The 13,843-nt window shown below is 37.6% G+C and overlaps 1 protein-coding gene across 1 annotated transcript in view; it reads right to left on the bottom strand.

Annotated features, from left to right (window-relative positions):
• The window catches only part of LOC109301101 (bifunctional heparan sulfate N-deacetylase/N-sulfotransferase 4), a 215,680-nt gene that overhangs the window by 126,070 nt on the left and 75,767 nt on the right, over positions 1-13,843 (bottom strand). Inside the window, exon 4 of the mRNA XM_019522024.1 lies at positions 4,180-4,267. Within this exon, the coding sequence (XP_019377569.1) occupies positions 4,180-4,267 (88 nt within the window). The remainder of the gene's footprint in view (positions 1-4,179; positions 4,268-13,843) is intronic.

Below are 13,843 nucleotides of genomic sequence, written 5' to 3' on the forward strand. Positions count from 1 at the left end.
GATAGAATGTAGCTGGTAAAATGCAGCTGGGTTACTTGTGGATTTCAGATGTCAGGCAGGTTATAATGTGCCATAAATCCAATGTCTATATTTAGTCCACGATATTTTGTATCCAGTAGATTTATGAAGTGGCATTTGTAGGCTCGTCTATGAAAGATGTTTTGTAAATACCCTTTGAGGATTAGAACAGAGAGATTGGAGAAAGAGTGGTTGTCTTGTGAGAAGTGTGTGCCCACAGGTAACTGGGTATTTTTGTCTTTGATAGATGTTTGGTGTGCATTCATTCTGGTACACGGTTGTTGTTTTGTTTTTCCTACATATTTTCCGTCAGGTCATTTGGTTCACTGGATAAGATATATAACATTTCTGGAGGTGCAGGTGTAAGATCCAGGAATGATGATGGCTCTGTTGTAGGGTGTAATAATAGTAGGAGTGGTGTAGATGTGTTGGCAGGTTTTACATTTTTTGTCTGGAGCCATTCAGTGTGCTTTGGGCCATAGCAAGTTTGCTTCTGGTGATGAGTTTGGTGAGGTTTGATACTTGTTTAAAGGCTAAGATCTCTTTGTGAATTGGGTCTTCTTCTAGCATGGGTTACAATTGTTTGAGGATTTTCTGTATAAGTTTCAGGGAAGGATGGTATGTCATAACTAATAGTGTGTAATTCACGGGAATTTTCTTTTGTACAGCAGCAATTCCTTATGTGGTATCCAGGTGGCTCTTTCAAAAGTAGAATCTATTTCTCTATTAGCAGCAGGCATGTAAATATTAGACAAATATAAATCTTTAAAATAGAATAAATTTGTAAAACACTTTCTAGTACAAAATAACTTTAGGTACAAATTTTCCAAGTGTTGTCTTTTGAGGTCTTGTTTTGTAAAAATTGAATAAAATCATTTTTTTAAAGACTGTAATAAAGGGCCGGTGCTTTTCCATTCATTAAACAGAAGCTATTTTAATTTAGTAAAGTAATAAGTAGAGATATTTGAAATTTTTCCATTTACTTTTTATATGGCATTTTTCTTATAAAAACATTTAAAATCTGACCAGCTGCACTAACGAACATTTGAGGACTTGCTTCTAGATGAATTCAACACACATTTTTTTCATTAAGTATATAGGTATGCATTTGCAAAGAGAAGTATGTGACATATGTTAACAACAAAATACATTTTTCAAAGCTTGTTTAAATATTGATAAATATTCAAACTGCTAAGAGATTTTCTTCATACATATTCTGTTTAAGAAAACCATTTCCATTTTTCAACTTAAAGCTCAATGTAAATTAAATATAGTTTTAAAGTTATGAACAATCACTTTGGCAATTCCTGGAAACTCATTCACTCATATAATAGTATAGGCATTTAAAGTAAATATGTATGCAGCGTGTATCACAAATAGACACTAGTCAGATATTGGAACAAGTACACCCCAAATGCATGATTGCCACTGATGTAGAAAGACATCTTTTTTTCTATTAGTGAAAGTGGTGGCCAGCATGAAGTAGATAAGCAGTACAGTTTGTATCTAGGTATCCTAATTACTTGTAGGCACCTGAATGTATCCTAACTGCTTGTAGGCACCTGAATATAGCACAGATGTCAGTCTTTTGATTAAAATGTGTAATTATTTAATCTGCCAGCAGATTCACAGGCTTCTCTCCCTCTTGAAGTTTTAAAGCGATCAGAGTTTTGGAAGGGAGTATAAAATTGTGCATTAAGGAAAAGTCGATAAGGCACAGCAGCTCCAATGTCCTAATAAAACATGTCGAGCTTCTAACAGTAAAAGCCTCTTTGGGTAAACAAGCCACATTTGCAGTAATTAAAGAACACCCTTTCATGGTTTATTTATAGTGAGTCAATAAAGTATATGTTTGCATGGAGAATACTTTGAAATGTTTCTACTCAGCTGATATGACAAAACAACAAAATTAGCCCATAGAGGTAGATCTCACTTTTGAACACTGATGCATCACCGAGTACAGATCCCAGCAGATCTTTTAATGGGTGCAATGACATGCTTCTACTTATTAGGTAGCTCTATGCTATTTTTGCAAGCCTTATTACCCTCTGAAGAGGAAGAATGAACACAGACAAACACTCTCTCTCCCACAACAGCAGTCTCAAATAAAATATTGAAATAAACTCAGAAGAGAAAACTTGAAGATTAGATATAACCAGTCTTTTCAGATAGTGAACTCTAGTGGGATAATAAGGATTAGCAAAAATAATTATATCAAATTGGTAGGACAGGATAGTATTTTGTTACTGCAGACCAATCCATAATCATTGCTCATGCATTTCTCATTAAGTAATAGTATTTAACATAAATGGTTTCTCCCACTTTGCTCTGTCTAAGCGGGACAAGCTGTATCTCTGAGGCATCTGATGCAAGTTCTATGGTATGGTTGCCCATAATAAAGCAGCGCCCTGCATTTAACGTCTCATAGCTGTGGGCTACATTTGTGTCACTGCATTATATGAAGGATCTTTCACCCTTGACCAGAACTGATTGTATGGACAGGGAAAGATGAAATGGACAAAATAATAAAGCTCTTACCCTGTCTTTCTTACGGGTCTATACACTGACTTCACTGAGAGTTTTTTGGACTAAAGACTACATAGAATTAGCTCATGTTCATGAACATTAGTAATATCGATGGTTCCTTCAATATCTTTTTAATTCCTGCCTCTCCTCCAGCTTTCTCTGAAAATTAGTTTTGCGTTGGTTCTATATTCCCAGGTCTGCCCCAGACATCTTATTTGACCTTCAGCAAGTCATTTCATTTACTTCTCTCTCATACATTTTGTCTTGCCTATTTAGTCTGTAAGAGCTTTAGGACAATACAGAGCAATGGGGCTGTGATCCCACTTGGAGTCCTTGGATGCTGCTGTAACATACTAAATAATAAATATAGGCCTCTGTCATTATACTCATTCTTAATTTACTTATCACCCTCCTCTCCATTGCATTAATCTGTTTCCTTTTTAACACACACAGATACTAGTCCCTAGAAGTTTCTCCCTTCACTCTATTTCTGCTCTAGTGCTATCAACCAATCAAATGGCTCCTCTTCCTCATGGGCTTTTGTAGCCATCAACCTATTCCATCAGCTACTATGAATGGACTACCTCTGTATCTTCCCTAGTACAATCATAACACTAGACCTCATTGGAGCACAGTTTCTTTGGCTGGTAATTCCAGATTCCAGATGTGGTACTGAAAAGAAGATAAAACTGCTCATTTTAAAAGACTGGATGAGTGGCTTGCAGGCCATACCAGCATTGGTTACCATCGAAATGGAAGTGGGAGAAGAATGAAGAAGCTGGGAAGTCTGGATGGAAGAAATGTCTATGAAATCTATGAACAGGATGGAACAAGAGGTAAAGTAGAAGGCTCAAGTATTCAGGAAGAGAGAGAGAGTGAGCGAGGAAGTAGAGAGGACAATGAGGGAAGAGAAAGGGAGGGAGAGAAAGAAGGACACAGAAAAGGAATCAGAAAAGTACCTGAAAGCAGGCAATGTTAAACTTCCAGAGAAATGCATTGTAGATGGGTGGAATATATTAGTTACTTAGAGTTCATAAGGATATAATTCTCTTTTAATGTAATTTAAATTATGTTTAACCTAGACTTTTTTTCTGTTGGCTTAACAATGCTCTTATTAAAAAATAATCTACATTTGTCAATTTTTCTCTTAATAATATTACTAAAAGTCTCCTTTTAAACAAAAGATGATTCAAGATGTTTCTCAAATTAATATCTATTTGCTTCTTTGGAGGTCATGAAACTCCATTTTCAGTTTCCTTCTTTTCACCATATCTTGGCTGTTGCAAAAAAAAGTCTAGTGCAAAAAAAACCAACTCATACTATTTTATCTTGCTAAATTACAAGGTTATAGTCAGATACTTTCCTTTTCTTATGACTCTATGACTGACAGAATGCTCTTCAGAAAATGCTAAGGACATTTACATACTTAAGGACAATACTGAATGGAATTAGTATGTTGCCTACTGCCTCACTGAACTATAGATTGGTCAGGAGGTGCCTAAAATGGCAATGTACAGATTTCCCCATCATGCCATTGCGCCAGTGCATTATTAATATGGCCAGAAAAGACCTAGGTTTAAAAATCCTACCACCTATTTAATTGTAGCTGCCTGAGAGCACAAAGTTCCTTCTTACCTGTGTGGTAAAACTTTCCTGAAAATCCAAGGTTGAAGGTAAAATTTGCAACCTGAGTGCGCAGTAAATTTTGAGTCTCTAGTAATGCCTGAAATAAACAAGAAATTAACATGCGTTTAGAAAAATAAATATAATATTTAGGACTGCCTCATTAAAAAATTTGTGTCCCACTAAGGAGACGCAAAATTCAGGTCCTCAAGAAACATGTTCCATATCTTATTGTTTGGCTCATTCTTCTATCAGTTTGTTATTTTGTGTAAATGTTGGTTTTTAAGAAGTTGATGGACTAATAGCACTGGCAAAAGTACTGGGCTATCAAGTTTGTGATGGCTTTGTGATATGGAGAAAAAGAAATAGGACTTTTCATGATCTATGCCAGGATGTAAACCCAGTTCTCTAAAAATGGCAATATATCAACTGGCTGAACCACATAGGCTAGGAACAGAAATTGCACATAAACTAGTATATCTGATCAGAAACCTGTTCAAATCTGTAACGCAACAGAAGTTCAGTACACATAAACCACTTTCAAAATGGATGAAACTGTTTTAAGATAAACTTGGATGGATGTAGTATCAGACTTAACTGTTTTAGGTTAAATCAAGTTATTGAACTTCTGTCCCAGAGCCCCTCTAGATTCAAATTAACTTACAGTCCTCCAGCATCCCAGGATGGTTTGTACCTCCTCTGCAAGCTCCCCTGCTAGGGCGGTCAGGCTAGGCTTAGTCCAAGCTGTCTGCTCCAGCCAAGCTGAGATGTGTGCTCTAGCAACCCCTCAGCTTCTGGCTTTGGCCACTACAGCCATGTGGCTGCATTTCTGGATTCAACACTGAATGTCTGTTCACTTGCCTATCAATTCAATCTATGCTTCTTAAATTAGCCTGTGAAGATTTAATTGATTCAGCTTTTTGCCTGTCTGTACTTAGCTGTAGGTCATGTGTAGACGAAACAGGGGGCCTAAATTGAAGTGGTGGGTTTTGAAAAATACTACTTCAATTTAGGGTGACGTAAACCCCTGTGTTATGTACACCCATGTCTTACCTGCCTCTCTGGTGGTGGGGAGGGGAGAGTGAGCTGCCGGCAGGTGCAGTGGTCTCTAGGCTGCATTGGGGGTAGGGCTGGTGCTTCCCTCTGTGACAGCAGTGCCCCCCCGCCAGGTGGCACCTGCCTGCAGGTACCCAGCTCAGGCAGAACTGGGGGGCACCACAGCCGTGGAGGGAAGGCCTGGGTCCCCACACAGCTCATGCAGGCAGGCAGGCTCTGGGCAGGGGGGAAATCAAACACGCCACTTTTTTTGTTTGTTTTTTTCAGTGGAGCCTGCCTTCCTGGGTGCCTTCACAGCCCATGAGCTGCACGGAGCCCAGTGTTTTGCTCCATGGCTGTCGGGTAGCAAACTAAAACTCGATGCTGTGCCCCAAAGTCATTTAAGGCACATTAGGCGGCCAAATACGCTATAGTGGCTGGAATTAATGAGTGATATACCGCTGATGTGTGCAAATACCAACACCATTAAACAGTGCAAAAGCATTTAACCCACATTAAAGCGTTGTGCATACATGCCCCTTGTTTCTTCTACACACACCCATAGGCATTACATTTGTTTGGCAACACTTGAGTATTGAAATTTACCAAAATTCAAAAAGTAACACAAGGATTACTTGCCATCGAGGGCATGAGAGACTTTTGGGGGGGGGGTTTATCCATAAAACCTTTATTAAAATTATGACAAGTGGAACAAATTTAGCCACAGTGAAAATGAGCAGAAGTCCTTCAAACTCAGTGGGAGTAGTGTCTTTTCCCCTATTAAACCTGTGGTTATTTTTTTCCCATGGAAAAGAAATGCCTGTCAAAATGCACTAAAGACAAAAGGACACAATTTATACAACAAATAAGTAATGCCTTAGTTACCTAACCTGTCTGCCTCATCAGGAAATGTCAGATCAATTCAGTGTGGACCAGTTGTAAGAGGTGAGACTTCAGTCTCTATCCATTTTCAGTCTTTGACTTCACTGATTAAAATAGCCAATTACTGCTTCTACGGTGATATTTTTACTATGCGGGCATCTCTTCACACAGGATGAGTTTGAGATTAGCTTCAATATCTAACTTTAGCAATAATACAGACACATATGGCATACTGCATCTAGCCCACGCCAGTTTTCAACTGGTGAAAAACACCATTTGTCAGAAATCGTCTGAGCTCCTATCATGCTGATCTTAAGAAACTGCCCCAACTACACATCAACAAGGTTTCTCACTATCAGATATAGCTATGTCCAAATATTGATGTTGTTTTACTGTTCAATAAATATGTGAAGGTGCTAGACTATACACAAACCAATTGTAACTAGATCCTCTCTTCATTTGAACAGATTAAATTTAGGCATGGGCCTAAGGGCACTAATCATTAAATTAAGCATTTACAAGAAACTGGTATCTCTCTTGCTTAGCCCAGAAGTCTTATTCTTGGAAAGTTAATAAACACTGCTGACCATACACTATTATATATATTTCAAAACAATAGGTATGTAAGTACAAGTAACATTATGAAGATTCAGCTCTGAACAGGTATCTTCTAGAAATATATGTCATTTGGAACAGAGTCTGTGAAGGAATCCAGCTTAGAAGAGTGTCAGCAAATTTTCATTTTTCTTTATTTTTCTTAATAGAAACATCATACCGTTTTAAAGACAGAGGTAATAAGAATCAGTCTGTAAAAAGAAAAAAAAACCCCAAAATAAAAAAACCTAACTACACAAAAATTAACAGCTAACAAGAACAAATATTTGTAATAGAAAGGAATAAGTAAAACCTAATTAAAATAAATTATGAGCCTTAGCATTGTGCACCAAGAATTTTAAAACAGAAGTATTACCTCTAATCTATGTTACTGTCCTTTTAATATGTGGATGTTTTTACTTTTGTGAACCTCCTGTGCATTTTGTACAAAAGCACTGGATCTATATGTAACACTAACATATCATTTTATGAGAGCAAAAATAAAGAACTATTTATTTAGCAGAGTTATGCAACAACTGTGTTCATGGCTACTAAACATTAAAAAAACCCAAAGACAGTAAGCAGCAGTCCTAGCCTGAGAAATATTCAGATATAAGTGGACAATGGTGTCCTGAAGTCATCAGGTTAGGATTTGGGTCATTATATTAACAAATGTAATACTTCACTTCTTCTTTATATATACTGAGAAGTACCTTTTGCATTTCAGACCAGTGGGCTGAACAAAATCAATTCAAAGTTCCTTTGAAAAAGAAGCACCCTAATATATTATTACTATTTAAAACATGGTATAGCAAGATATGTGAAACACATTTCTCATTTTATCTTTTGTTTTTCTTTCCAAGTCCCCTCACTATATTATGCCTTTAGTCCATAGGATTACCTTTAAAAAAAGCAAGAGAGGAAGAAACACTCCATCCCAATAAGGTCTCATTAAAAGAGCAGAACAAGGATTAAGATGTAAATCCTACAACCTACAGTACGTAATGCAGCATTTCTGTCTAAAGGGCAAATCTATCACTCAAACTGGTTTTGGCAAGTACTGAAGACTATTTCTCTGTGATTTCAGTATAAAGCATAATTCATTAATTATACTACTGGATTTCATTTTCACCAGCTTGCTGCATTTTAGCATTAAAGAGATACTGTCATGAAAGTGAGTCTATATATTTGACCCACCATTACATTTTTTTGTTGATGTGGGTGTGGATTCTCACTTTCTGCCTCCAAGCTACAGCCTCCTCTAACTGATCATTCTCTCCTTTTTATTACTTGTTTTTACCTGGAGTTGGTCCCTTATTGGCTGCCTGAGCTGCCTGAGTGCCTGCTGGGTCCTACTATTCCTCAGGGTTCTTGTCTAGCCTTTACTTTGTGTGAAGCCTATAAATCCATCCCACTCCTGTTGTGGGAATTATTGATCCCTTTCCTTATTTGTAATCATTACTTACTCTGCCAAAAAAAAAAAAAAACTTACTGACTCCAACTGCCTTCAGCAATATTTTCACGTGATAAATAATGAGGGCCTCTGTTGTGCCTCGTAGGCACAACCCCTAATAATAGATAGTATAGAACTTCACCACACCATGAGAATTTTAATGTCTTCTGGGTTTGCCTCGCTTGGCTTCATGCCCATTCTTTTAAAGACTACTGCCTTAGGAATGTATGCTTCGGTAGCCAGCAATGCTGTCTGGATGGAGACACAATCCCAGCATCCCCTTACATCATTATATGATTTCAAGAGACAAGGGATAGAGTAATCCTTGCATTCTGTGATAGCAGGGATTGTCAATCTCAGGTCCTTACGAAAGCTTCACAAAAAGGAGGAGGCTCCCTCCTAACCCACTGCCTGTCCACATACAAACAAGGAAGAATCTGACCTTATAAAATCCCGCTGTCTTACTGCCATTCCACTCTCACCAAGCGGTTTTTTCTGTCTCTGTTCCTGCCCCCCCCATCAGAAACTCAACATTTAAGTGTTAACAACAGATGGTAACTAGCATTCCCAGAACACTGTAAAAAAATAAATAACTAAAAAAACTAGAGCCAGCCAATGTAATTAATGAGACTTTACACCTAACCCAAAGGTCTGCATGGATCAATAGCACTGCTAAAGTATGATTCTTTATTTGCCTGAAAAATGCCCATCCTGCTTTCCCCACTTATTTCAGCTGAACCATGCTGCCTGTATACACTCATCTTTCCTACATAACTTCAGCATTTCACTTCTTAGACCTATCAGCAGAGTACTCATTTGGTATGCAGAGTCCTTTGCTAACACATTCATTCTTCTGCTTTGTAGCAGAGCACCCCTATTTCCAACTCTCTCTCTAAAACCCTTACCTTTCCCACCTCCCACCATTAATATTTTACCTCTGATTCCTCCCTCCAATCCTCTATCTCTTTCTTCCTTCCACTTAGAGATTCGGCATCTTCTGCTACTCTCCATCTACGGCAGCCTAGCCTATTATGAACCTGCCCTGGAAGGCTCTGCTTACAGCTCCCCTACAAGTGGAAGCCCACTCAGATTGAGGAACGCAGGCAAAACTTGTCAAATTTAATTATACTCAGTGATGTGGTTTATGTGGCTCAGATCTATGTTTTTATTCTTCACCAGTGTATTTAGTGCCCTATCCAGTGATGCTTATTATGTCATCAAATGTAGCGGGATTTTCCTGAGTCAGGAGAGGTAAATAGGACCATTAGCACAGAATAAATATTTAGATATGATGATCCAATTATAATTTAGTAAAAATCTGTAGGGATTTTTTTAAATCCATAATTGAACTGGTAGAATTGTGGATATCATTGGGAACTGATTCTTCATTCTGTCAATAATCCTGGCTCTTTTATTGATAGCCAGAAGATACTTTCCCCCCTTTATATTGCATTTATATTCAACAATATTTTAAATTAATCCATATCATTACCTTTTATAGGTTTGTGTTGCCTTGTTTTTATTTTTCATGATTGGTGTATCAGTTCAGCAGGAGTGATATTTTCCTACAATGTCCTTGTTAATTATAACTGTATCTTTCATTTGCATAATAAACATTTTGGGGCAATTTCTATGGTAACATTTCATGGTTAATAGAAAGCAATTTGCTTTTCTTTATTAAGTACATTAAAACTTCATGCCCCAGACATCACTGACTGTAAACATTTGATTCTACTCAAATTTAATGCACCAAGGCATTTTGCTTTGCCATATTAGGTTTATTTATGTGCTATGTTCTGGATTGTTAGCTGCTAATGAGACTTCAGCTCTTATTGCTCTAAGGCCTGAACACTAACCTCATTTTAATGAGTTCATTATTTGCTGTCTTCTGAATGGAAGACAACAAATTTTCCTTTTAATTAAAGGTCAAAACACCTCTAGCTAAGGAAAGTGAAGGGGTTATCAAACCCTTGGAGAAGCTAAAAGAATGCCTTTTCTCATTTCTATGCCAAGCATAGGCATAGAAAGGCCAGACTGAGTTGGGAGGTATTTTGTGGAGACAGAAATGCTAAATTTAAGCTAAGTGATAACGACACTAAAACATGGTACTAGTATTCCCAGGACATTGTAAAAAACTAAAGTCAGCCAAAGTAATTAAAGAGGCTTTACTCTTAACCCAAAGGTCACCATGGATCAATACCACTGCTGAAGTGTGATCCCCTGTTTGCCTGAAGAATGATTTATAGGGTGCAGAGGACAGATGCCGGATTAACTGAGCCAACAAAAACTAATCTCATATTTCTTATCAGTGAAATTGAGTCAAATGCAATCAATAGTTTGTGTGCTGTTTTATTGACACATGCAGAGAAACGTGTGTGTGTTCTGTGAACACTTTCTTTGTGAAACATTGCATCTATATTTGTGTGAAAACATCCACAGTCACATGAATAGGATTTCACTTCACAAGCAATTCTGCTTAGGACAGAAGAGTACTTGCAAGCGAGGTACTGCTCAGTGTGAGTATGACAGGTTCAGTCAGGATTTTGATTCCAAGGGCAATTCTGAGATTCTAAAAAGAAAAATCCAGTCCTATTTGGAAAGAAAGTAAGAATTCCCAATATTTTCTGCAGAAGGGAATTTCCAAAATGAATCATTTCTGAAAAGCCTGAAACAAAATGATTAATTTTCTCTGCAATGAAATGAGCTCCAAGGATTCTCTTGGTCATTTCTGTGGAGTCGGGGACAGCCTAGATAGTTTCAGGAGCTGGGAAGCAGCTTATGGATTCCTCTGCCGTGGGATGTAGATCCCTGTGCTCTCAACAAGGCTTCCAGGCTCCTGGCTGCATGGCAGGGGGCCTAGAAGTCCTGCCAGTTCTGACTCCAGAGCTACATATCTGGGAGTCAAGACCCCACTAGACCTAAGATTTCAGGTTTTCATGAGAGGCAGGAATGCTGGAAATTCAGTGGCCCTTGACTCTAGGTTGGTCCATATGTTAGGGCTTCCCCAGAGCTACAGTCCCTGGATGCTGCAAAAAAACCCTCTGACCAAGTTGTCAGGAAATCAGTCGGATATGTCTACTGGCCCCCGCCTGTGTTTTAGCAAAAGTTTGTCAAAACAGATGTTCCTGTGAAACAACCTCCTTTTAAAAAACAAAGGAAGAAGGAGGGGGTTCCTAGATGCCTAAACCATATTCTGTCCTTTAATTTATTGGTTAATATTATGAGTGAAGCAAATAGGACATTGGCTGAGCACGAGGTATTGCTGCTGTTCAATCTCTCTCTAATTTGGCACTACCCTCTTTAATTATTCCATTTTCAGAATATCACATGAGGAAGTGGTCCTTAGTGGGAAGAGTTTTCAAATATCTGCCAAACCAAAGCTAAGTAGCCAAAGCTGAATCAACATGCATGATGGCTACATTGCCATTTAAAGATGATGTGAAAGGAAGTCTTAAAAAATTATAAAGTTTTTATTGTCCAGAGTCATAATTTATTGTGAAGAAAGTAGACTCCCTCTATAAACCAGTAGGTTCATCACTGCCAATTTCTCTTCTTCTGAGATGCAATAGTTGTTTAGTTTCTAAAGAAAATGTGCCTATTCTTTTCTCTTTCATGTATACTTAGTATTGCTTGCAAGTAAGAACAACTAACATTTCTATTTCAGAAAACTGTCCAGTTATTTGCTCTTTAAAATCTACCCTTGATGTGTTTGCTGTTATATGGCACTGATGTTTGTTTTCAAGCTATGATCTGTGAAACAGATGCTGGTGGTCTGTGGAAAGTTGGCCAGTCACACAGTCCTGGTTCTCCTCCTAATTTCCTGCTGTAAATGTGCAAAAACAAGCTAAAAATATATTTAGTAATTTTCCAGTTTTTTTTCCATTCAAGGAACTCTTGTAGTTTACATAGAGATGTGGATTATGGATTGTGAATGCATTGGTAGGTGGTCCGTAAGATGGTGTATGGGACAAGAGATTCCATAGTAGGGGTCTCCCAATGGCCTAGCTACGAAAAAGTCAAAATTTTAGTATGGCTCTTGCAATCTTCAAAGCAACTGTAATTGTCATACCACCCCAATCACAGGGATCAGTCTCACCACTTTACAAGGGAGGAAACTAAGGCAGAAATGACTTGTCTGCTACCACTGCAAGAGTTAATTCAAGGTTCTAACTTCAGGGTTCCTTGATCTCAGTCTTATGTTTAGATCATTGGTTACCACACTTTTTCGTGAAAAAATACCTTAGACTCAGGTCCTTTATACATCAATATGACTTTTTATTTTTACTTGTGATAGTACTGGTCTTTTTCTTTTCTCGTTTTTTTCCAACTGTTGGCACTATAGTCTGTGCTTGTCTAAGTCTAGGATATCATATGGAAAATCATGACTTTGCATAGGAAATGAGAGTGTACATTAGTTGCTAGGTGAAGTCCTGGCTTTCTATTCTCATTTAAATCTCTGGTAGTTGAGGATAATATCCATTTTAGAAGAGATACCCAGCATTTTGTAGTACTGCATGCTAAGACCCATTCTAAAGTCCACTAAAGTCTATAGAAGTCATTCCATGGAAGTTAAGAAGAATCTTTCCATCAGTTTGAATGGATTTAAGATCAGTATAGTATATACTGTAAGATGGGGGTGTATTTTTTATTATTTCTGTAAACTGTTATACTCATTCACAGAGTTATACAAATAATTAGCAGTAAGTTCTCTGATGATACAAAACATAGTCATCTATTTCTGCAGCTCTATTTTTTATTTTAGAGCTACTACTTCCAGTCTCTTCTACATTTCCCTTAGCATCTTAGTGGGTGGTCTGACAGGATATGGAGGTTTAGTTTAACCAGGAAAGAGGTCACGTTATAAACTCATATGTAATGTTTATTGTAAACATAAGAATTTATTTTTCCTTTGTGAGTATAAACCCAGTTTATAAAAATTGCTTATGCTGCTATTGTGCATCTTGTAGAATCTGAACAGTGTCAAAAATCTAATTGTACATAATTAAGTGCAGAGGAGTATTGCCATGTCAGAAAATGTTCAAACAGTTTCAGCTGAGCGAGATGAATGGGATAATACTACACTGAATACATCAACTAGTCATGAGTTATTGACTAATAGTATTGCTTGAAGGTCCTGAATACTGCATTTGGGTAAGCGCTTGGAACTATTAATAGTAATACAGTATTTTGAATAACTGCATGACAGTGCAAAACTTAGTCCAACTCGGGTAAATGCAATAAAGTTGAACTAGTATAACTGAAACTAGAAGCTGACCTGTAGCATCTGTTTTCTAACTAAACACAGGTATTTCCTATAGCTACTAATGGGAGTTATACACAAGTATCTTGGGATGCTGCACCCTGAATGCATTAATCCTGCTGCAGAACAAGGTCATTTGCACTGCAGTACCCTCAGGCAGAAGTGATGTAGTGGTTCATTGGCTTTCAACAGAGCAGTTAAAGGTCTCAAAGCATAATTCTTATCAATCCTTATTATCAGAGGTTTATGCAACTTCAGGAAAAAAACTCCCTCTCCAAGAAACTCCTTTTTAGGATTAACTCAGTCCTGCCAGCCTGGAAAAAAACTTGTATTTGTTTTTCATTTCAACCAAAGTTCATAAGGCAAATGTAATTTTATTTAAATATAGTCTCCCCACCTCCATGTATCCTAATCCACAATGCCTCAACTTTCTCCTCCTCTGATCCCATTTT

The sequence above is a fragment of the Gavialis gangeticus genome, unplaced genomic scaffold (genome assembly GCF_001723915.1).
Source record: "Gavialis gangeticus isolate Ggan-Ray unplaced genomic scaffold, GavGan_comp1, whole genome shotgun sequence".
Lineage (NCBI taxonomy): Eukaryota > Metazoa > Chordata > Crocodylia > Gavialidae > Gavialis > Gavialis gangeticus.